This window comes from Epinephelus lanceolatus, chromosome 14 (assembly GCF_041903045.1).
Source record: "Epinephelus lanceolatus isolate andai-2023 chromosome 14, ASM4190304v1, whole genome shotgun sequence".
Lineage (NCBI taxonomy): Eukaryota > Metazoa > Chordata > Actinopteri > Perciformes > Serranidae > Epinephelus > Epinephelus lanceolatus.
The window spans coordinates 11,704,952-11,728,001 of NC_135747.1; the positions used below are offsets into that span (position 1 = coordinate 11,704,952).

The 23,050-nt window shown below is 40.0% G+C and overlaps 1 protein-coding gene across 1 annotated transcript in view; it reads right to left on the reverse strand.

Annotated features, from left to right (window-relative positions):
* The window catches only part of dnah7 (dynein, axonemal, heavy chain 7), a 94,031-nt gene that overhangs the window by 62,008 nt on the left and 8,973 nt on the right, over positions 1-23,050 (reverse strand). The window contains exons 13-24 of the mRNA XM_033612856.2: positions 22,293-22,371; positions 21,775-21,999; positions 21,476-21,622; positions 20,491-20,670; positions 18,294-18,434; positions 17,829-18,196; positions 16,262-16,448; positions 8,108-8,301; positions 4,079-4,277; positions 2,646-2,786; positions 1,261-1,473; positions 1,067-1,176 (exon numbers count right to left, since the gene is read on the reverse strand). Coding sequence (XP_033468747.2) covers positions 1,067-1,176; positions 1,261-1,473; positions 2,646-2,786; positions 4,079-4,277; positions 8,108-8,301; positions 16,262-16,448; positions 17,829-18,196; positions 18,294-18,434; positions 20,491-20,670; positions 21,476-21,622; positions 21,775-21,999; positions 22,293-22,371 — 2,184 coding nt within the window. The remainder of the gene's footprint in view (positions 1-1,066; positions 1,177-1,260; positions 1,474-2,645; positions 2,787-4,078; positions 4,278-8,107; positions 8,302-16,261; positions 16,449-17,828; positions 18,197-18,293; positions 18,435-20,490; positions 20,671-21,475; positions 21,623-21,774; positions 22,000-22,292; positions 22,372-23,050) is intronic.

Sequence of the window (23,050 nt, forward strand, 5' to 3'; positions counted from 1 at the left end):
ATCCATTTTGGAAAGACCTGGTGATAGAATAATTCTGGTGTCAGTGATTAAAATAAAATTTTGGATATCTGACCTTAGAGCTGCAACGATTGCTTATAATCAAGTATTAAATCATTCCCCAACTAATTAAATAATCCATTAATCTGTTTGATTTGGAGAACAAAAAGTCTAAATTCTTTTATTCCAGCTTGTTAAACAGAAATATTTTGTAGTTTTTTTTTTCTTTACTCCTTTATGTAAGGTAACTGAATATCTCTGGGTTGTGGACAAAACAAGATGTTTGAGAATGTCATCCTTTGGGAAACACTGATTGACATGTTTTGCTATTTTCTGACATTTGAGTCAATAAATCAAGAAAAAAAATCAACCGATCAACTGACACTTAAAAAAGCCCTACATGCCATGTACTCCACTTTGTTGATTGGGATGTTTTATATTGTAGCGCTGTCTGTTCTTCTGTTTTGTGTCTGTTTACTATCACTTGTTTTTATCTTGTGCTGCTGCATATCTTGGCCAGGACTATCTCAAAAAAAAATCTCAATGGGACCTATCCTGGTTAAATAAAGGTTAAATAAAGTAAAAATTTTAATCCTATGCAAATGATCAATAAACGGCCATTCACATCCAAAGCAGATAAAGTCACCCTTGTCTCATAAAGACTGAAGTCAGCCAAGTTCTAACAGTCATCTTTAACAACTTGGCAAACTGCCCTTGTGGCTAGCTGGGGAGTACCGTGCACAAACAAACAGGTCTGATGAACATCAATTATTTCCGGCAACACAGTAAGGAAGAACTCCCAGTGGCTCAGCAACGATATACTGTCTGTTTAAGATGAGAATAATAAGAGGATGGACACAAAACGAATTAAGCATCTAAAACAGGACATGAAGAGTTCTTGTACACAGAATAAGAAGGTAGTTGGGGGATTAATAGCAAAGGGATAAATGTCTGTCTCCAACTTGGGATTTGTAGACACACAAGGCTTTTATCTGCAAGCATCTCAAACTATAAGCTTTAGAAAAAGACAGACAGTGAACCACTGAGGGCGCTTGTGTAGTAGCTTTACCGGTAGCAGCGATCAGTAAGTGGCGTAATGACCAGACGTGGAGTGTTGCCCAGGTATTCATAACCATAAGGCAAACCGGCATTAATCATCTTGGTCTGGAGGTTGTTCTCCTGCAGAGGGTATGAGTTCAGAAGTCATTTGTCGAGTATGTATTATAAGTTGACATTAATCCCCTAACTGCCCCTTTTACATACCACCCAGTAGTAGCGCAGTTGGCTAAGCCACTCAAAGTCATTCTCGTCACTTATTCCCTTTTGCACCAGTGCAGCAAGCACATCCCTGGCGTGGACATCCAGCACGACAAGAGCTCCCAGGGTCACCCGGTTCTGCTTGGATAGCTTGCCACGTACAAGTGCCACGATGTCGTCAATCTGTCTGTTGTTCTGCTCCAGGTAGGCGTCTAAGGCCTGAGGGGAGAGAAAGGCATGATTAAATAGATGGCAGAGCATGCCGGAGAGGATGCTATCAAGACCCCATCTATTAACTGAAGGTCACAAGTTTGATCCCTGCAACAACTACTAAGTCCATCACTGTCTTATAAGTGCATCGCTGGCTGTCTTAGAGGATATTAAAAGAAAAATATAACCTGTGATACAAAGGGGTTTTCCAGTCCAACTTCATAAGATTTGTCATCTTATGAGATATAGGTGCTCTTCATTTAATGTGACAGCTTTAACACAGTTTGTAATTCTCATTCAGACCAACAACTTTTCCCCTATCCACCTCAGCCTGTGTGTTTAAACCTCAACTGTAACTGAAATAGATGGCAGCTTGGTCGCCACAAGGTAAGTCATAAATGACAATCACACATTCATTGTAAGGTCATTTATAAAACAATTTATTCAAGAGTAATCAGACTTTGTTGACCTCATCTTGAGAACCTTGTGAATCTTTTTAGGTTGTTTCTTAAACTCCATCTGGCATGACATACATCACAGCCTATGTTGCCATAGTTACAATTTTGATACTGACATACAACTTCACAGCATACTGTAGATTAAGTATTTCAGATGCTAGCTGTTGCCATGGTTACAGCTTTGATATAGACATCATAGAACTTCAGAGCACATTGTGTATGATGTGTTTCAGGAAAACATGCTGGTTTGCTTTGCTCTTTAGTAGAATTAGTAACTATGCGGGTTAAATCCATCTGTGACAAAAAAATAGAAAAAGATGTTCAAACATGATTTGGATTATTTGAACCAAAATGAAAAATGAAAAAGTGTCCAGTGGAAGGGCTATTTTTCGATCCAGATGGTTACAAGAGTCTTTGAGGACTCTTGAAATGCCTCCAAAACCCAGCAAGTCTTGTTAAAAGACCTGGTGGGTTTTTCAAAGAGATTTCAAAGTGTTGAATCTTAAAATAAAATAGATGCTCAGCTCTGGGACTCAAGTGTTAAGACAATACTGTACACGAGAGGCACAAACCTGGGCTAACTGGAAGTGATCTTCTGTATGAAAGATCCCAGGCAACAATAAAAAAGTGCCTTATACCAAGGAATGATAAAATATAATTCAAAATATGTAATGGATGTAAAAAAAAAAAAAAAGAAAAAGAAAAAAAAGAACAGTTACTCACTTTCTGTCCTGAATTGATGGCTTCATGAATATCCTTCGTCCAGTAAACCTGTGAGACGCAGAGCACAGTCTGGCCTGGCCAAGCACGCACCCAGTCGATCCTCAACTCATTGGGGTACGCCTTGATTGCCTCCCCAATTACCTACAATGCACCAGAAGAGGGACAGAGGCTTTAACTTAACGTACCTGTGTCAGGGAAGATTAGAAAGCATACGGAGAGAAGCTTCAGATGTGATGGCTCAGCTCAAGTGTATTAAAATCTTATTTGAACATCACAAAGAAAAAACATGCATTCATTTCTTTGTGTTTATGAGTGAAGCTTAAAACAAAGCTTAAACTTAGGTGCAATTAGAATGGCACTCACAAAAACACAGAACTCCAGCAAGGCTAAAACTCCAGTCTTCTATGATATGCAAATCTGCAAGTGCAACCACTAAATATGTCTGGATATATTTCCAAATTTAGAATTATGTAAAAACATGGGTGTGCTTGGCTGAGCCCTCATCATCTGAGCTGTCCATTTATGTACGTATGTTAATAGTAACTCCTCTGTCACTGTCTCCCCAGTTGTCTGGTTGTGGTTTAGTTTTGCAGTGTCTGACCCTGAGCAAACGACCATTCTCTGTAAAGTTTATCTAAATTCTTTAGCAACTAAAAGCAACAACACGACTAATTTATTCCAGGATCTCAAGCAGAGGTATGCAAGCAGTGGGAGGAGTGTGTGGTACTGCAAGCTGCACAAGAAAGTCTAAAAAAGTAAACATTAGTGGAATCATTTTACCATAGCATCTCATATGAGAAGAAGGGGCCCAGGCAGAAGATATGGTGCCCATATTTACAGTTGAAAAAAATCATAAATAAATTAAAATCACAAAACAGGTGTGGAAAAAATATTTTATTTTGAGGCCATATTGCCCAGTCCTAATTTTTTTGTATGATATGTCTGTATTTATGTTTCCATAGCTTTGCTTTAGAAAAAGTGCTTTTACAATTGTGGCCGTGCTATAATTGTACCAGTTACCATAAACCCACTGTATGCTCCATAATGTCTGCTTTCTGTATGAAGTTTGAGCAGCTACATGTGTGGTCTATCCAAAGGATGACTGGTACCCATGAATATGGACGTGATATGGAGTCAAAGTATCTCTACAACTGGCTGTGTTTTGTCACTATTGAACTCAACTACTATCTATTGGATTGTAAGATGTACGACATTTATTCCACTGTCGCCAAATACCCTATCTTGCAATGTTAACGCAACAGAAAAATAATTTGTGTATTTGCCCCATTATTCGGATCCAATACTACACCCTACTGGCTGGTTTTCATAAAATTGGGCTAGTAGGGTGCAGTATTTCCATAATCCTGCTCACAAACAGACAAACAAACCAAACATAACCTCCTTGACAGAGGTAATAACAATCCACACAACACCTTATGCAGAGAGGCAATCATGCCATTCTCAAGTTCCAGAAGCCACTTCTCCACCTGGCCCCTGGCTTTGGAGGTGGAAATAATATCCAGCAGCTGCACCATTTCACCCTCACTGCTCTTCATGTGGGTGATGTCCAGAACATCAGTGAACACAACACTGGCGATGCCTTCAAAGCACTTCTTCAGGTGGGGCTGCACTCTGGAGGAGAGTAAGGCAAGACAATGAAATTAATCACATATTGTCTACTGTCTATACTTCATCTGACCTACTGTCACACACTGGCCCTTCCCACTGTACTGTAAGTGACATCATGTGGACATTTCATGGGCTTACCAATATGAACAGGCACAACTGCAGCACAGATCTATTTCCATTTAAAGCAATGCCAATATTTCAAGTGGCCCCATAATTGCCCAAGCTTAACTCGCTTTTTGTTGTCATAGGTAACCCCTAGAATGAGGGTGGTTCATTAGTCCACAGTTTGTGCAGAGTGTGCATGCAGTTTTTTCCACAGATAATGATTTAACATTTATTACATGAAAGAGTAATGATGCACTCAGCTTGAACTCATGTCCCCCTCCTGTGTAAGTTTAAAAAAATGAAAGACTGGAGATATGAAGCATGGGAAGAACTGTGTCTAAAATCTCCAATACGGTTTTACAGTTCATGATCCCAGTCTTCCTCTTTGAAAATCAGGCTCCATGTTATAGGACTATTGCCCTCGAGCATGGCTGCATCTCCAACTATTTCCAAGGCCACAAATGAATTTTAACAGTAATTTTAGCGTGAGGTTACTCTTAAAAAAGTCATCGAATTACTTAGGGTTACTCACTGTCAGTGATTTTATAATATAATTAGGATTTTTAGTAACATTTAAGGACTGACTTTATTAGAATATATCTCAGAGTTTAGTTAGGGGATTTTGATACAATGCAGCTGCACCCCTAAAAGCCTCCAGAAGTTGTTTCTATCTCTACTTATTCACCAACATTTTCATTTGCATTCATATCACGTCCTATGACTTTTGCCGCTGCAAAACCCGTTATTGTCCTTGGTCCTGAGTAATGTCACAGCAACTTAAGTGCAATGTTTGCTGAAGTCCATATTATTGTTAGTAACTCTTCTTGAATGTCACACAGTAAACAAAGTCTTTCCTCTATTTCTACACTGCTTTATATCTCTATGTTTCTGCTGCTTGTTCTCGCTGTGCACAGAACATTCAGGGAAAACAGGAACAAGTGTTTCAGTGTTAAAGCATTAAAACTTTGACATTAGGCTATCTCGCTTTCTCTATATCCCTGAAATAAAAGCAGGCCCTTTTGTTGGTATTGCATTGCATTCAGAGACCAATGATTCAAATTCTGGAAAAATCAAACTAGCACTCTCCCAATATTACACTGCCCTGCCAACACCCCCACCACTGCACAAATCCCTTCTTTACAGAAGGTCATGACTGTGTGCATCTGTACTGATGTGATGACAATTCCCACAAGCCAAAGAGAGAATAAAGGGATAGTAGAGTGAAAACGAAGCGAGAAATAGAAATGCAGGATGAGTGTAAGGGGCTAGAACATCTTTTGTCTGGAATCACATTCATTATTAACCAGATGCCCTGGGTGAAATGAGACAAGGGTAAGTTATCAGTAAGGACTTGGCTTCTGGGGAAACATCTGTGGGGGCTGAGTACGCGTTGTAGTTAGCTGTATATTTTATAGCTCTAACATCAGTTTCTTAAAGGCCACAACTCTTTTAAATAGGTTTTCAATTCTAAATTTGCTCCTTGCACCTACGGCATCTCTGGAAAGTTTTCAGAGGGGTGGTCAGATGTAGCCTGGTGAAACCATCCTAATCTTGCAAGCTCATATTCTATTTCGCTCCACAAATCAGTCTGGCCATGCAATCATAAAGGCACATTCTGGCATTGGTAAAAGCTTACTGGGCCAATCACAACCGTTTATTACTTTGTGGCGGGTTATTTGAGGAGCGGAGTGAATGCATTTCATAACCAACCGCAACCAACATGGCTACTGATTTTGAAACTGCTATGGTAAATGTGTTGAACGAACTGGAATGTACATTTTCTTTAAAAGCAGAGCAAACGGCTGCACTGAAAGCTTTTATTGAAACAAGGATGTGTTTGCCGTCCTTCCTACGGGGTTTGGTAAAAGTTTAATTTACCAACTGGCTCGGTTGATCGGAAAAAAGATGGGACTCAGTGAAAACCCAGTGGCTATTGTTGTTTCTCCGCTAGTTGCTCTCATGGAGGAGCAGGTCAGGGAAGCGACCAAGCTGGGAATCACAGCCATGCAACTTGGAGTCCACAGTGAGGAGGAAATCCGCAAAGACGGCAACACTCTTTCCCAGACATCATCACAGCTAATCTCCACTGCAGCATGCTGGTCTGTTTACAGTGGCGTTGTGCTAGCCTACATCACACGTTTCGTTTACTCTGATTGGTTTTCCGTCTTTCCAATTGCGTGAAGGGGCACTTTGAGTGACAGCCCTTGATATCGCCCCTCGGGGAATAGAGGAAATGTACAGTCCGTGTCCAGACCCATTCACATTTTGCGAATTGGGTCTGGCAATGCCAGGCTAGGTCAGATTGGGTCTCTGAAAATCTTGGAGTGGCAGACCAAAACCAGAAACTGAATTTCACACACTCTAGACTACTTGAAAACTATGTCGATATGAGAGTTAAGGAATCGCACGCTGACATACTTTGGGTTGATTTTTTGTTTGTTTTTCATGAGTTTCACAATAATCCTGTTTTCATGTGTTATATATCTGTATATACAAACTCACTGCCCTTCAAACAGGCTGGTTGTCATTTTCCTTAAAAATACAAATACACAGCTTTAATTTAAAGAAGAACACTGATTATAAGGAACAAACGTACTGAGAGCAAGCCTGCACAAGTTTATAAACACCACACAGATGTTTTCAATTATATTGGAATATTTTTGTGAAGAGGGGGCTGCATTGTATCAGGGTGGCTGTGGTCCCCCCTGACACCCTTTGGACGGTCCTTCAGGCAGAGAGTCAGATAAGCAAGGACGCCAACCAAGTGGGCTGTGCTACAGTGTGGCCCAGGACACATTAGTGCCCACACTGTTGAAAAAATGTGGCCATATGCAGGGGACCACCTCCGAATGTGGTCTAAGTAATACGCAACTCAAGACGTATTGAGGGCGCATTGGGTGCACTTACACCTGTACTTGGAGTTGTCGACTTAGAATCAGATCACCCAGGATGCATGTTAATACCAGGTGTAAACAGATTCTAAGTTTATTATCATTGTCTGTATACTAGTTTTGATTAGGTGAGCCAGAGTCCTGATAAGGCGATTTGCAGGTGGTATTTTGTCTTAATTTTATTTCTAGGTTTGGTTCTGGTTGGAAAAAAAGGACGAGTGGGTCAACTGTGGGTGTTGGTTCATAAATATATGAAAATGAAATGAAAAGAATAACAATTTAATTTAATGTTTTAATCCTCTGATTGCTGACCTTGTGTGTAGGCTCTGTCTACTGCGCCAGCTCAAATATGAGAGCCACTTCAATCAGGTGTGTCAGTAACAGGCACATTAATCATGGAGATGTGCTGCTCAATATTATGAAAATAAGCAAAGAATATTCATTTAAATTGTGTTTCCTGAATTACCTTTGTTTTAAAATATCTGAACTAATTTTCCCATGTATGAAATGTCCCCTTATTATCACTTTAAATAAGCTGGGTAACCTAATTTATTTAACAGCATATGGTTATTATAGGATTTGTGGTTCGGGTCAGGCCAGGGATCTTGTTGCAGCAGGTCCAGTTGGTTTGCAAAACTTATTGGTCATATGGCAGATGGCAAGGAGGATGCAGTATTGCATGCCACGGTTCTGGTTTGGGGATGGGTCTTGAAAATCAGACTTGTGCAGTACCCTGAGATGGGTCCTGCTCATCATGATCACTAGGTTTAGTTCAACTATACACAACTACAGATGCTATCAACTGTAATCAGGGATAATGATAATTAGAATATTTACTTTGTGGGGTCTTTGGTCTCAGAGAGGATTTCCAGCAGCTCCTCATTGGACAGGAAGAAGAACCGTGGGAAGTAGAGACGCTTCTTCTCCAGGTAGTTATTGAGACCTTTGAGTATCATCTCCAGAAGGTCATTGGATGTTTTCAGCCTCTCTAACATCTTATCGATGGCGATCACTGCCAACACATGCTTATCCTAACACAGACAGGAGAGATAGTGTTAGAGTACAGTATTTTCAATTTACTTCAACAGTAATTTCTGTGGTCTTCCACCGGCATTAGCCATCTCCAACAGCACAAAGTCATGATGGACATATAGTACATTCAAAATACGTTCACCTTTTGACAATTTCAGGTCCGCTCAATTTAAGTTCACACTTCCTGATTAACAGTTTCACAGTGGTAAGTTGAAAACAGCTGATAACAACCCACTGCAGAGTTTTCTCTGAGTTTCCTTGGCCTCTTTGGACCATAAAGTTTTTTCTAATGGAGCACTCAAGATTGCTATCTCCATCCCAAATTTTGCACCATGACTACTACCTCCTTTGCAAAGCCGCCCACATGTATTGCACAAAAGCATTTGCAATATATTGTAACTTTTTGTTCATTGAGGAAACGTGACAGGAAGATGGTTTGTTGCATTCTTTTTTTTTTCCGGCAGTGCATTGCTGTCACTGCTGCCTTGAAGGCAACACTAAAACACTGCAATATCTTCCTTTAGCAACATCCAATCCATGTTCCACAGTGAGGCCCACTTGTCACACAGCACCCTAAAAAAAAAACTATGATGGGACTGTAATAGAGATTTCACCCGAGGCCTGTCTCGCACCTATGAAATATTTCAGCTCTGATATCATCTCATCTATACACTAACTCAATATCCTGTAGGATTGTCACCCCCAGGAAGTGCCTAAATAAAAAAAGTCTATCTAATCTTCAAGGTTGGACGGCAGATGCCTGGACCTGCTCACATGAACACGTTGGCGATTCTAAAAATGAAGCGCACAGCCTGATATCATCCTCTGAATGGAATGAAATAAAATGCAGGAAGGAGCAAAATGCCAAGCTAGTATGGAGCCAAAGTGAAAAACATGGAGTAACATTAAGAACATGCCATCTCTGCCTTTTATTGCTCCTCATGTCAAAAACATGAAAAACTATCTTTGTTCTGATCCCTTCTTAATCATCACCAACCCAGTCTGCCTATGAAGTTTTCATTTACAGACAATTTCACCCTGCCAGAAATAACACCAGTCTTCTGAAAGATGCAACACCTGTCAACATGGTTTCTAGCTTTTGCAAATGGAAACAATATGAGCTGTAAGGGAAACAGCTGATATAGTTGAATAGCTAGCCCACAAAAAGGATGGTGTACTTTCATCTTTGTTTGATGAACAATTTGCCTTGAGTCTGTTTTTGCTGGATGAGAATTTTCACATCTCCTAGCAACATGCAACGTGAAATGTTCAGACAAAACCATCTACGGATCAATAATATGTCTTTACAGAACATAAGTAAAGCTGTGAATCAACAATAAAAAATATGCGGCGCGCTATACAATACAGTAAATTGAGTTAGTATTTTTGCACTCAATGAGTTTTCTGAATGGGTTTCTTTGTTAGATGCCTAACATAAGGTCAGTGGTTAACAGAAACTTAAAGAGATTTTCACACTTTGCTCCACAACATAAAGTACGTCAGTAAATACCTTACTTGTGAAATTTGAGGCTTTTACGTGTCCTAAAAGAAGTGGCTGCTAACAAGCGGCTAAATGGGACTATAGCATGTCATGATGCTGAAAACTGCTTTACAGCCTGGTTATTATGGCAACATTGAAATCATGCGAACGGGATGTCATTGATTTCTGTTGCTGTGATACTCAACTTAAGGCCTGTGGGCCAAATCTGGCCCACAATAGGGTGCTGTGGACCAAATAGAGCTTATCTATCAAACAAAAAGTGCCAGAGAAGGATCCAAGGATCTCCAACAGTAGTCTGGGCTAATTCTTTATATACTAATTATTACTGTTTGTCTATGAACTGGCCCCTGGCCTCCTGTCATTTTGCAAAACTGGCCCCTGGGCAAAGCAAGTTGACTATCCTTATCCTAATGATAGCTTTTTAACTTATGGTGAGTCCATTTAAGCTTCAAAAACCATGACAATGAAGACTCTCTTACCAAACAAAACTTCTAAGTCTGATAAACTTTTGTTTGCCACAGACCCTTTTTTCTGCAATAATGCAATGAAAGAAAATCCCATTGACTTTTTGTCTAAGGAACCATGGCAACACTAACTTCCAGGTTGGCCCTACAAATAAAACATCATCCCTGCACCACTCTATACAATGATGTTATTAAGAAAGAAAAAAGTACACAGCAGGTATTCAATGTCGGGCAGTCTGCATTATCAAAAAATTTACAGAAACATATGCTCTGGAAACATCTATAAGCAATGCTGTTGGAAAAGCAGAAAAAAAGAGGGATGTACGTTATTGCATTGCTTTCACTTGGCACAACTTCTGGTTTTTATCCCGGCAGGACCATTGTCCATTTAAAGGAGGCGCAGCCACTATAAAGTTACGTTTAATCAAGTTGAGATTGAAACCACAACCACAAAGAGTATCTAGAATGGGATAATAATTATTTCTAATTTCTGATGATTTGCTATTGATTTCTCATGATGACTGAAGTGGGAGCTAAAGCTGTTGACTCATGCCAGAGTGAGTTTTCCCCCTCTGGTCTCACCATAATACAAGTGATAAACAAATAGTATGAATGAGAGATTAAAACCATTTAGATCTTTTGATTTTGTGTAACTGAAACTCACTTTAAAAGCTGAATCAAATGATCAAGCTTTGACTTCAGTGCACCAAAGAGTTATACTGGCTAAGGGTGTCTGATTGATGAACTGTGATTCTAGCTTTTCATAGATTTCATCAGGACAATGTAATTACAGGGCTATTTTTATAGAGAGTCTGCCAGCGGGAAGCTATTCATGAGCACACTGAAGGGATAACAATGCTCTAATGCATGTATTATGCACTTGATAATGTGGTTTTTATGCACCAAACAGATGGCTTCAATGAGGGACAGCAATTGTCCACGGCTGATATGGCAAGTCTGCAATCTGTGTGGCGAAAAAACCATAACCTAAGGAGTGTTTTTCTTTGTTTGAATCTGACACACACCACAGATCCAGGACAAATAAGGTTTTGTATGTTCAAGGCACATCCTGCAGAGTATTATATCTGCAAGATTGTGAGTCTAATATTGTGAGTGTGAGTTTAATATTAAGTGAGCTATTTTTACTGGCAATTATTGTGTTATTACGGGGTGAATCCATCAGACTATTAGAAAACAATATGTCAGTCATCTTCTCCATGAGCTCAGATGGCCAAGCGTTTCTCCCTTCCTCAGCTCATTAGAGGGGGCAAAGGTGTGATATGCTGCATAGTTAAAAGAAACAGGTTCAAAGAAATAAGTATTTTAAATTGATTCGGCCCCGTTTTTTCTCCAATTGTGCATGCAGGAGTAGATAAATGACACATTAAAGCAGGCAGAAAATCCAAAAAAAAAAAAAAAAAGTGGCAGAAAATGAAGTTAAGATATGGAGGCTGTAAGGAGCTGGAAGATCAGTGGATCTTGAGCAGCTCCCAGTGGTTGATCTGATGTCAACAGGCAAGAACCCTGAAGTGATATGTGGGAAGGAGAGCTGCACTGTAGCCTGCCTTTTGTTTTTTTTTTTTTTCCCTCACACTGTTCGTTGGTGGTATGGAGTTGAGATGATTCCAATTTCATGCACTGCTGATCAATGCCATGGACGAGATGAAGGGATGTGTTCTTTGTCAAGATGTTGATGCAGTGTACGCCTATACGGAGGGGTGTTTTTCCTGTAACTGGCCTACATGGTATGGGGAATTAGAATCATTAGCTTTACACATTGCAAGGAACTAGTGATTGCAGAAGAAGAGCATAGTGTGAATCATAACTTTGCTTAGAAAAAATATTAATCTGAAGCTGTGTTATTGAACATTTCCAGTTGAAAATATTTAAAAGGTAGATAAATAATGCAAAAATTATAACCAATTTTGTTTGTAAAATCATTTAGACAAATAACAGGCTGAAAACCAACAGTGTTTAAACGTCTGGAGGGCAACTACATGTGGGATGCCCACTATTATCATTTGGGATCATACACAGTGATTTCTCACTACATAAGTTACTTTTTCTGCTAATTTTATGAAGAGAATATTCTACTGGTGACTCTATACATTAAAGTTAGTTATGCAGTGTATTAATCACAAGAGTGAATCATCATCTAGCAGAATGATCTGTATTTAAAGGACACTTCCAGGAAAAAAAAGTAGCCACTTTTCTAGTTTCTGAACCTAGTTTACATTTCTCTCCAACATTCTGTACTGCCCTGTAATAACATACATAAACATTACATAGACAAACCCAGTTTTTAATTAAGTGCTATCCCATCTGCTGAGATACCTTAAAATATGTGGACATGAGAATTAAGTTGTAAAGCAGTATGTTTTGATTTTGTTCTCAAACAGACTTTAAATTATCCTTGCAATGTTTCAACAGATTTGTAGTAAGCAACTCAACTCGAGTCAGGCGTAGAAAAAAAACTCAAATCAAATAAAAGTCTCATAGAGTTATACCCTCAGGTAATTTTCAAATTATTGCAAGTACGTTTCCAGTAGCAGGATAGGTTTTTATGAATCTCTAAATGCTGTGTCCAAATGACCACCGGGGATACTTAAGGAGTATACCAACCTGGTGGAGCTGAAACAATTATTTTATTATGTTCAAGCGGCTCTTGTGTTCACTGCTGAGTCAGATGGCCGAGACAAGGTAGACTACACTACAAGTGATTGTTTTAATAGACTCCCAAATGTTTTAGGGCAGTTTCAGGATGGTGGAAAGTACGTGAGCTCTGAGTCTCACTTTCCATGATTGATAATTATGATCAATAACACTGCACTATCATCTCTCACACAATCTCAGGTAATGGTAAATGTTAAGGCAAGTATGTCTTTCTTGTATTAAATAGTTAGTTCAAACTCCTCTTAATGGTCAACCTTAGTAAGTGGCACTCAGGAATATAACACTGTGGGTGTTTTGATGCTCACATTTACTTTAAATATTGAAATTAAGATGATACACTTATTCTAATGCATAATGATGTTTTTTCCCTTGTTGTGCTCTGTCACCCTGCTTTGAGGGAAAACCATGCTCTCACCCACTCTAACACAACAAGTGGGAGGGCAACAGGTTTTAACTTGCTTTGAAATAAATTAAAAAGGTTTTTGAAGACTATAGAAAGCAAAATAAGTAGAATTTCTCAATGTACGACAAGGATTGGAACACTTGCATGCTGCTTTTATCTGTGCAGCTGATCAGTGTTCTGAAATGGTAAGCAGCACTACTAAACAGTAAAGCAGGTTCCTGCCTATTCATCAGGAACAATACTGACAATCTTCAGTGCCCTGAAACTATGTAATTACCATACTAAGGAAGAAAATGGCAACATCAAATAGCGTATTTACTTTCTGATTAAATTCACACAGCAGGTAACAATGAAAAATCCTTCCTGGCTGTCTGAGCCCATTAAGATAACTAAGCAGCTGTGTGGAGGCTCACCAGTTTAACAAAATACAAATACTCAGCAGTAATATCATACATGTTATGAAAAAGTCATTGTTTAGCTGTGCTAAATCATAACTATGCACAATCAATCAATCAATATTAACTCAAATACATGTACTGTAAAAGTGTTCTTAATGCGTTTTAGCTACCAGACACCCTGGCTGGGTTTGCCTGCACACAGCTCTCACCTCTAACGTCAAAACCAAACATGAACGTGGCTGAGCCGAAAAGGCAGCAGCTAGCAGTGCGACCGTCACTAATGGTGCTAGCAACAGCAACAGCAACAGTGCTGACAGAGCCAACAGTGCTAGCGTGTGAGGGAACCCAAGGGTGGTGATTATGTTTCTGTGACGCCATTCCGGGGATGGTCTTGTCAGCAGTAACCGCAGTATGAGCGCAATGCGGAGCGGCGGCAATAAGCTATTCAGTGGGACATTAATGTAAGGACTCACATGCACTCACATGCACACATGGCCAACCCAGCTACCAAAACAAACAACAGAGAAGCTCGGATTACAACACACACAGAGGGAGTGTGACTTCATTGTCTGCTAAGGATGCCATTACTGCCATATTAATATTTATAGTCTCATATATAGAACCTTTAACAAAAGGATTCATGTTTGACGGGGGACTAAAGTACCAGTATTATACATGTTGTCTGATATTTCCATCTTAAAATACTTGAATTAAGTAAAATAAGTATAATGAAATCATCTATTAAATTATACAGCACCAGTAGGCTACCTATTGAGTTAACTTCACTGAGCTTAATACAATCCAGAAACAGGGCCCTATTTTAAGCTGGATAAGCACAAATGCAAGTATAAAAACTACTGTAGCAACATTTGTGCCAACATGCTCCATCACACTGCGTACACAGCTCACAGTAGACCGGACAGTACACGTGCACATCTCTGTGTGTAGGCTCCCAGTCCCTTGGTGACCTCATTTTCTTTGTGGCTCAGTACGGCCCTGCCCCTTCCAGACAAAATCCATAATTTCTATTTGATGGTGCAGTCAGGCTGGGCTTTCTGGAGGACACTGCCTGAAATTGATGTGTCTCATTTCAGGTCTACTGAGGACGCCAATTACCCTTTGGAAACTCTTTGAGGATGCTGGTGCAACACTCCCTTTCTATCCTCGCTCTGTTGTTTCTGTCTTTGCTCTCTCCCCTTTTCCTGCTGATTCCCTCCTCTCTCTGCACTCTCTTTCCCTGCCTGTCTCAACCTAAGTACTCCTTTCTGCTTCTGCTGTATACCTCTGTGCCTCTTGTTCTCCTCTTTATTTCATTCTCAACCTCTGCTGTCACTCTGTGTGTGCATGTTTGTGTGTTTATGTTTAGCCTCATCTGGTCAGTTTATGCTGAGGGCTGAATTTGGTCTAATTATAGTAAAGAACTATATATTTTAAGGGTAACACTGTCTGGTAATATACCAGGCTTAAACTGTGTACTGTACATCATACTTGAATGTAGAGCCACAGGATTTTTGATTTTGTTTCAAGTCATGAGAAGAATCTTTTCAGCTTTAACTTATTTTCTCCCTCTGAGCATTAAAACTAGCTTTGTGCTAACCAGCAAACTTTTTGATCTGGCTTGCAGCATGTTAATATTTCCAACTATTGCTTTTTTCCATTACTGAAATGTGTGATATGGCCAAAGAGGATCATTATCACTCCAGTTTAATAGACATTATTAAAAAATAGCAACCATTCTGAGGAAATGGCTCTGTGCGGTCAATACACTAAATGTGTTCCTGTTCGACCAAGATTTAATTGGCTGGCACGATGCCTTTCTTTCTCTCATTTCTTTTTTTTTGCTTGGGAAGTGTATTCTCATCAAACTATCCAGGCTGTTGCTGTTTAATCAATTAACTTTGAATTGGTGATAACAAATGTTAAAGGTCTAGTATGTCAGAAATATTTAGAGTTAAACCAGTTTTTGTTATTTTCCAAGGGTATTTATTTTCTTCATGGGTGGCAAGCCCTCTTTGTAATGACAGTGACAAGTAGATGAAACTATAACAGGCATATGGTTGACCACTGTAAAGCACTGTGACTGCCCATAGCAACAGTCCTAGATACGACTTTTTTTCCAACCACAAACTTAGATGTCTCGATGCACAGCAATTTGGGGCTGAGTTTGATTCTTTAAGTTCAACTTCATAGACTGCACTGAAATGTACATTTTTGCAAACTTAATTCCATTCATGGTCATTTTTGACACATCTGTTTTGATATACTGGAGTTCCCCTTACAGCTCTCAGTAACCAAATACAATGCTCTTATCTTGGCCATATCTGCCCTGGAAAAAAAGATCTGTCTGATTCCTCTTTTTAGATAATGATCGTCTACTGATCCACCTAGGGAGAAGCTTATCTTCTTGCTCATGCCCCTCCACACAGAGTTCTGTGTATTAAACATGGTCTCCCTTATCTTTACAGAATTCTGCTGCAATAATAAAATCTCAACAAAACAAAAATATATCAAACAACTTACCAGTGAAACTTGTTTCATGGTGTCCCTCCAGGTTTTGTCAACATTTGAGAAACGGCGACCCTCCTCAGGCATCTGACTCATGATGTCAGGGGAGCTGAATATGGGCTCCAGGTAGAGCCAAGTGGACTGCACCTTTAACCATTCATCCAGGATTTCTTGGAGGAGCAACAACTTGCCCTCCCATTCCCTATATGAGAAGATGAGTACATGTAAGTGGGATAAGAGGGGGCATAACTACATCCGATTATGATCACATCATTATGTGTATTGGTGTTAACGGGGGGAACTTCCGTCATCCTGGTTTTGATGGTGCTGTTGTGTGTTGTGTTCAAAGGCACTTTGAAATCTGATTTGAGTGTCCAGATGGCCCTCACTGAATGCATCTGTAGAAGTCTGATTGGAATCGCATTTCAAACTGTTTCCAAATGTGGTTTGGATCAGATTTGCAAAAATACCATTTCATGTGTCTCATGTGTGTGGTTTTTTTTTTCAATTGGATTCATTCTGGATAAACCATTTGGGTCAGCAGTCCGAACAAGGGCTACGAGACCTGTAAAAGCAACCAAGTTGCAAACACCTCGGGTACAGACTTACAAAAAAGACAACTGTAAACACCTTTAACGAATATTACTTCGCTAGGTTTACAAAATAATTTGCCACTTTTTGGGGAAGGACAAGAAGTCCACAGTGAACCAATCAAAATGATGACAGCTCAAAGGTAAAAGGGATTAGGAAATCCAAGATGTGTATTTATATTATCTTGCATTTAAAGGCAGGCATCCTCTAAATGAATGATTAGTACACTCAGTATAAAAGGTAGTTGGGATTGTCTCTAGGAGAAACTTGTACAATGCACTACTTACAGACAGATTTCTTAATCCTCACTGTGGTATTATCCTCTCCCACCCACAAAGCTGGATAATGGCATTATGAAATACTTATGTGATATTGCAAAAAAAAGTTCATAAAAAACTTTACAGTAGCTGCTTTAGCATCCTGCCAAATATGGCACAATACATTTTTAAAAGCTGCAGGGAACCTGTGTCAAACTGTGCCTGGCAGCAGCACAGTATTGCAATAATCTCACAAATTACAGAGGATAGAGAAATTTCATCATTTACTGAACTCAGAGGCAGATGAAAACAGAATAGTAATGAATGATTTATGCATGATGCTCAGTTGTTGTTTTTCAATTTTCACAAAGAATATCTTAACTACAAATCTGAGACAGACAAACACTTTGTTTCTTCAGCTTCAGATAAAGTAGTCAGATATTTGTCGTACGCAATATTTCAGTCTGTGTGTCCTGTCCACAAGCAGAGCATCCATAAAACACACATATCAAGAGTGTTTTACCAAACACTGCAACATCATCCAGCACAAACAGGAGATAACAGAACTGAACGAGTGAACATTACATTGGGGCATCATTAGCCAAATGTGTCAATTTACCACCAAAGTGAACTTTAGCTTCTAACTTGCCGTACCATGTGTACTTACTTCATAACATTAGTGAATTGCTCTTTCAAAAAAGCTAAATAATTCTCAGCCAAATCTCATTTCTTACCGTATCTCCACCTCGAAAGGCTTGATGAAGGGTGAGCCCCTCATGGTTTGTGTCTTCACAATGTGATCGTCCAGCAGCATCTGCACTTCATCCACAGATGACAGGATGGAGGTGCCCGTCTCTCGGTAGGCCAGGAGGCTGAATTCTATGTCACCCCATTCACTGGCCATTTTCTCCATGGCCTTCTCCAGGGAGTACTCCTTGCTGGCCGCCTCACTGATGCCCTCAAAGCTGCTCAGGTGCTTTTCCAGGTGCATGGATAGGTAGTTAGCCACACAGGCCTGGTCATCAGCTGGGTGCAGGGAGATGCCGGCCACCTCCGTCATGGCATCCCAGTGCCTGTTACATAGCCCTGGGTTGCATAGTACCTATGAAGGAGGAGTTGTACAAAAAATAGTATTAAGTATTTGAAATTAAAGTTACTTTGACTCCTATAGATACTAAATCTTTCTGGTTGGGTCTCACCTGTACCAAAGGAATGTGCTCCTTGAAGTCCTCCACCTTAGTCTTCATAGTGGTGGCAATGCTCAGGGCTTTGGGTACATCACTGAAGCCTTTCTCCAGCTTATACAGAGTACGCCAGTAGTTACCAACATCCCCTTCTACCTATATGGGTGGGTTTTTGCATTACAAAGACACCAGAAAAAAACAGATAAACTATCGGTTTGTAATTGTCTATTACACCAAAAAGTTTGTTTGTCATTGTCTTTATGTTTTTGTAAATATACAGTCACTCAATTCTAATGTAACTCACTATAATGTGTATAAATCAAATTCACTACTTCTTTAATTTAATAGAAACTATTATAGAAACAAACATATGAGAATTGGTGAAACAGACCATTTTGCTACAATAATAATGAAAGCAACTTAAACAATTGTGAAATTGTTGGCAGTGCATGCTTATGGTTATTGGAGGAACAAGGTGGTTGCTAGGAGGTTCTTATGGTGTTTATCATGGTCACTTCGGAGACAGAATGCATTTAAGTCATGCCCCCGCCAGAGGGGAGAACAATTCATTGCTCTCCACTGACTTTCTATTTCAAGGAGGTGCCTCCTTGTCATTAACATCCACTAGTAAACAACATGTAGTATAGTGGGACGCGCTACCAACATGGTAAAGAACCCATATCTGAGTTTTAACAAGCTGCTAAACCAAGAAACCAGACGCTAGCTACAGGCAGCCCTTAGTTGCATACTGTCTTCCCCTTCGTGGCGTGGTTTTAGAGTATGACACTTTGTGCCCTGTCTATGCTGAGTGGTTACTGAGGTAAAATATGTGTTTGTAGTAGTGTCAAAGGTACTATTGTTAGTAACTGTAGTAAAGGCAGCTGTACTGTTAGTGGCACTGATAGTCACAGAGGTAATACTGTCAGTTATAGCAGCAGTAATATCACATGGGTATGAAGTTAATGGAGGAAGTGCAGTTACCACTGACAGCAAAGGACAAGTAAGGACATGTAAGGAGCATTGCTCTAAAGAGACCTCTCTAATCTGTCAAATGAAAACACCTGTGTCTTTGTACTACGAAGCTTTGATATGCAGACCCTGGGAGAATGAGGGGTGACACAGTTGGGATAGGCAGTTGTATGAGCAAAGATGGGTGCTTAGACCAAAATGAGTACCATATGCCTTTTTCATAGTAGCCATGTCACACTAATATGTAAATAATAGTGTAAAAGGCAGACCCAGGTGTACTTAATAACAATGATAGTATCACCAGTGCAGTTACACACTGCTGCACTGTAACTGCACTGATATTTTACTCTCCTTTTTATTATTCACTTTTAACTCATTTTGATCTTTTATTTCATTTTACTTAATCCTGTTAATATGAGATCTTTTATACTCCCATGTGTTTCTCTAATATCTTGTCTTAATGACTTTTTTTTTGTTAAAAGATGCTGAAGAGAAAAAAAAAACCTCACTCTGCCTAGCAGCTGCTATAAAAAGAGCCAGTCAGAGCTGCTTTAACACATCAATATAGACAGAAACGGAGATGTCAATCAAACAGTGGGGCGCAGGCCACTGGAGCACACGAGTGTGTTTGTGAATTTTTATCCACACGTACACGTCAATGTCTCTCACAAGCGATAGCACATTTTACATAAATGCAATGTGGACAAAGCAAATCAAAGCAAAAAGACTGATATGCCATATGACTGATTTATGAGATACAGTATGTTTGAAGACTGAAATCCATAAATGCCTGTGTAGGTGTATGTGTGAAACAGTGTGCAAGAGAGGCAGCTTTTTATATCCTGTAGCGTTATGGTGAATGAAACCTGAACAGCTGAAGGTTTAACGGAATGGAGGGAGAGCTTTCAAAGCATACAGATTTTTAAACAAAGCATTATTCTCAGATTCCTCTGTTACTGCTGACAATCACATTTTATCTATGGGCTTCTGCACCCACCATGGCCACACCAACTCTAATAGAATATCTTACTGCAGAACAGTTTTACCCTTGCTTTCACACCATGGAAGAGCTGAGCCCTTGTATAACACAAGTAGACCTGGCCACATCCCAGTGCTCACAGTTCAGAACTTGTATGATAGCATTTTTAACGGCACTGAAGCTATAATGAAGGTATTCATTGTTAAGTGCCTGATAGTTTGATGACTACACTCACATAACAAAGGAATTTCCAAATTCTGGTACCTTGTCTGGGTTCACACCCGAGAGCGGTCCATGCAGCCACTGCTCGTACTGGTTCAGGAAATCAGTGGCCGTCTCATAGAGGCGCAGGAAGGGTGTGAGCTTGTCCTGGATCGTCTTACGCTGTGGGTACTGGGAAACAGACCAGCCGTAGGCCTCCTCCTCTAGATTGAAATCATTTATCTGTCCAGAGTGACATTAAGGTTGAAAGAGATTTACAGATGGAAAGATTGAAAGGAGAAAGAAATCAACAAAGAAAACAAATAAAAGACAGAAGGATAAACAGATGATTGTCAAGGTATGATGACAAAAATCTTTCAAGCCTCTTACAACTCCTGTGACTAAGTTATTTTTACAGCCAATGCTGCCCTCTACAGGTAAAATATTGGAAAGCACATACTGTAATGCAACTTCAAATACAAAGCAATAAACCACTATAAATGTGTTACTTTCAATCACAAGAAGAAGAATAAGTAGAAGATGAAGAAGATATACTTAATTAATCCCTGAGGGGAAAATGTATTTTTTTACTCTGTCATCATATACGCACAGACCCAAAATACACACACATGTACACACACTATACGTACATGCATTAAATAGAGAAATGTCAAAATGAAGGTGTTGCCTTGGACAGGTGCCATGAGCAGTTTCAAGTTCAGTGCCTTGCTCAAGAATACCATGGCAGTGTCCAGGAGGTGAGCTGGCAACTCTCCAGCTACCAGTACACGCTCCATACTTGGGACATACAGGGACTAGAGCTGGCGACCCCTCAGTTTCCAGGCCAGGTCCCTATGGACTGAGCTACTGCTGCCCCCAGAGGCATGTCTATCCATGACCTCTGCTCTTTAACATAATTTGTAAAGTACTTTTAAAATCAAAGATTATACTCAGCTTTGAATAACACTGCAACAGCTGATCTTCCACACCTGTGTAAGGTGCCCTTTCACTGATACCTATATTTTTAAGCACAGAAATCATGATGTACCTTTTCCATGGCTAACTCCAGTTTAGCATTGAGGGCCTGGGATTTCTTCAAGTACATGCTGAGATCCGTCAGCTCACCAAAGTTGATAAACTCCTCCACCTGTACGCTGTAGCTCTCCAGTTCTTCCTCAAAGCGTTGACGGCACAACTGGAATGCACATACAGAAATGCCCTCAATAACAGCTTTTCATTTTACATTAACTATTTAGATTTGCAAAATCTAAATAGTAAAAATGCAGTAAAAAAAACAGATCCTTGTCAACAGATCAATAGTTTCAAAGACAGAGTAGAAACACAGACCTTAAGTCCGCTCTGATATTGCTCTGTCTTTTCAGCAACAATCTGTCGGGATTCCTTAAAGATGGATGGCATGCGCTGAAACCACTGGATGGTTTGTGTGTTGAGCTCCATGTCCAGTGGTGAGAGGGTGACAAAGTCCATCAGGGAACACAACTGTCTGTTGGACTCTGCCAATCTTTGCTCCAACAGAGGCATCTCTTCAGTCTGCACCTTATTCATGAAGGCCTGGATGGGGAGGACAGGACATCAACGACCACTTCACCCATATGGCAAAACTTGTACTTAAAAGTATTCAATTGCTGCGACTACCTCAGCCCAGTTACCATCAAAAGTCAGTTTGCAGGTGTGAACAAAAACATTTATCTGTTATTACTGACTGGAATTTTATTTTTTTTAGATATTATTTTGTTGGAATCTCTGCGCTACCAGGTGAGCCAGGTGAGGTGTGAGGGACAGTTGTACACAGAATAAAACCCTGCGCCAAGCCGGGCTGTGTGACAAGAATTTGGGTTAGTTACTTTAAGCTCCATCAGTTTCTGTGTGTCAGGTGGGGTTCTCAGTGCCTTCTCCGCAATCTTCTCAAATTCATTACAGAGCCTGTGAGAGGAAAAGCATTAATTCAGTGACATATACAAAGGGTTTTACAGACTTACAATCTCATTATGGAACAGCTTGGAGCTAAGAGGCTCCATTGGGATAGAGTCGTTGGGTCCTAAACCAAAATGGTACAACTGTATATTCCCTTTGACTGGCACCTTGTTAATCAGAGAATTTCATCAAACGTGAAATTTAATCGATCTAATAATGATCTGATTCTGAAAAATTAACAATGTGTTGTCTCCTGCTACATTTGAGCTATCAGTAGAATGATGCATTTTGAAAGCATGTTACAATGACAGTTCAATGGTGTTCATTATGTCTTTAGTTTCTGATAATGACTTTAGTTGTTCTTTTATCTCAGACATGTTAGGATGTTACATACCTTGACATGTTTCGGCAGAAACTTCTGCCGTCCTCAGAAGTGTCACTTGATGGTGGTTGTGACGCGTCTTTATCAGCTGATCTGTCAATCAGCCGATATTAGATGATGATGAACAGGGACAAGGGGGCATACATGCTCTCCCACACCTGGAGCAGTGTCCTGGAGAGGCGGCAGGTGGACAGCAGGTGGCGTGACCCGTCAGGCCTCCCTAATATCAGCTGATTGACAAATCAGCTGATAAAGACGCGTCACAACCACCACCAAGTGACACTTCTGAGGAAGGCAGAAGTTTCT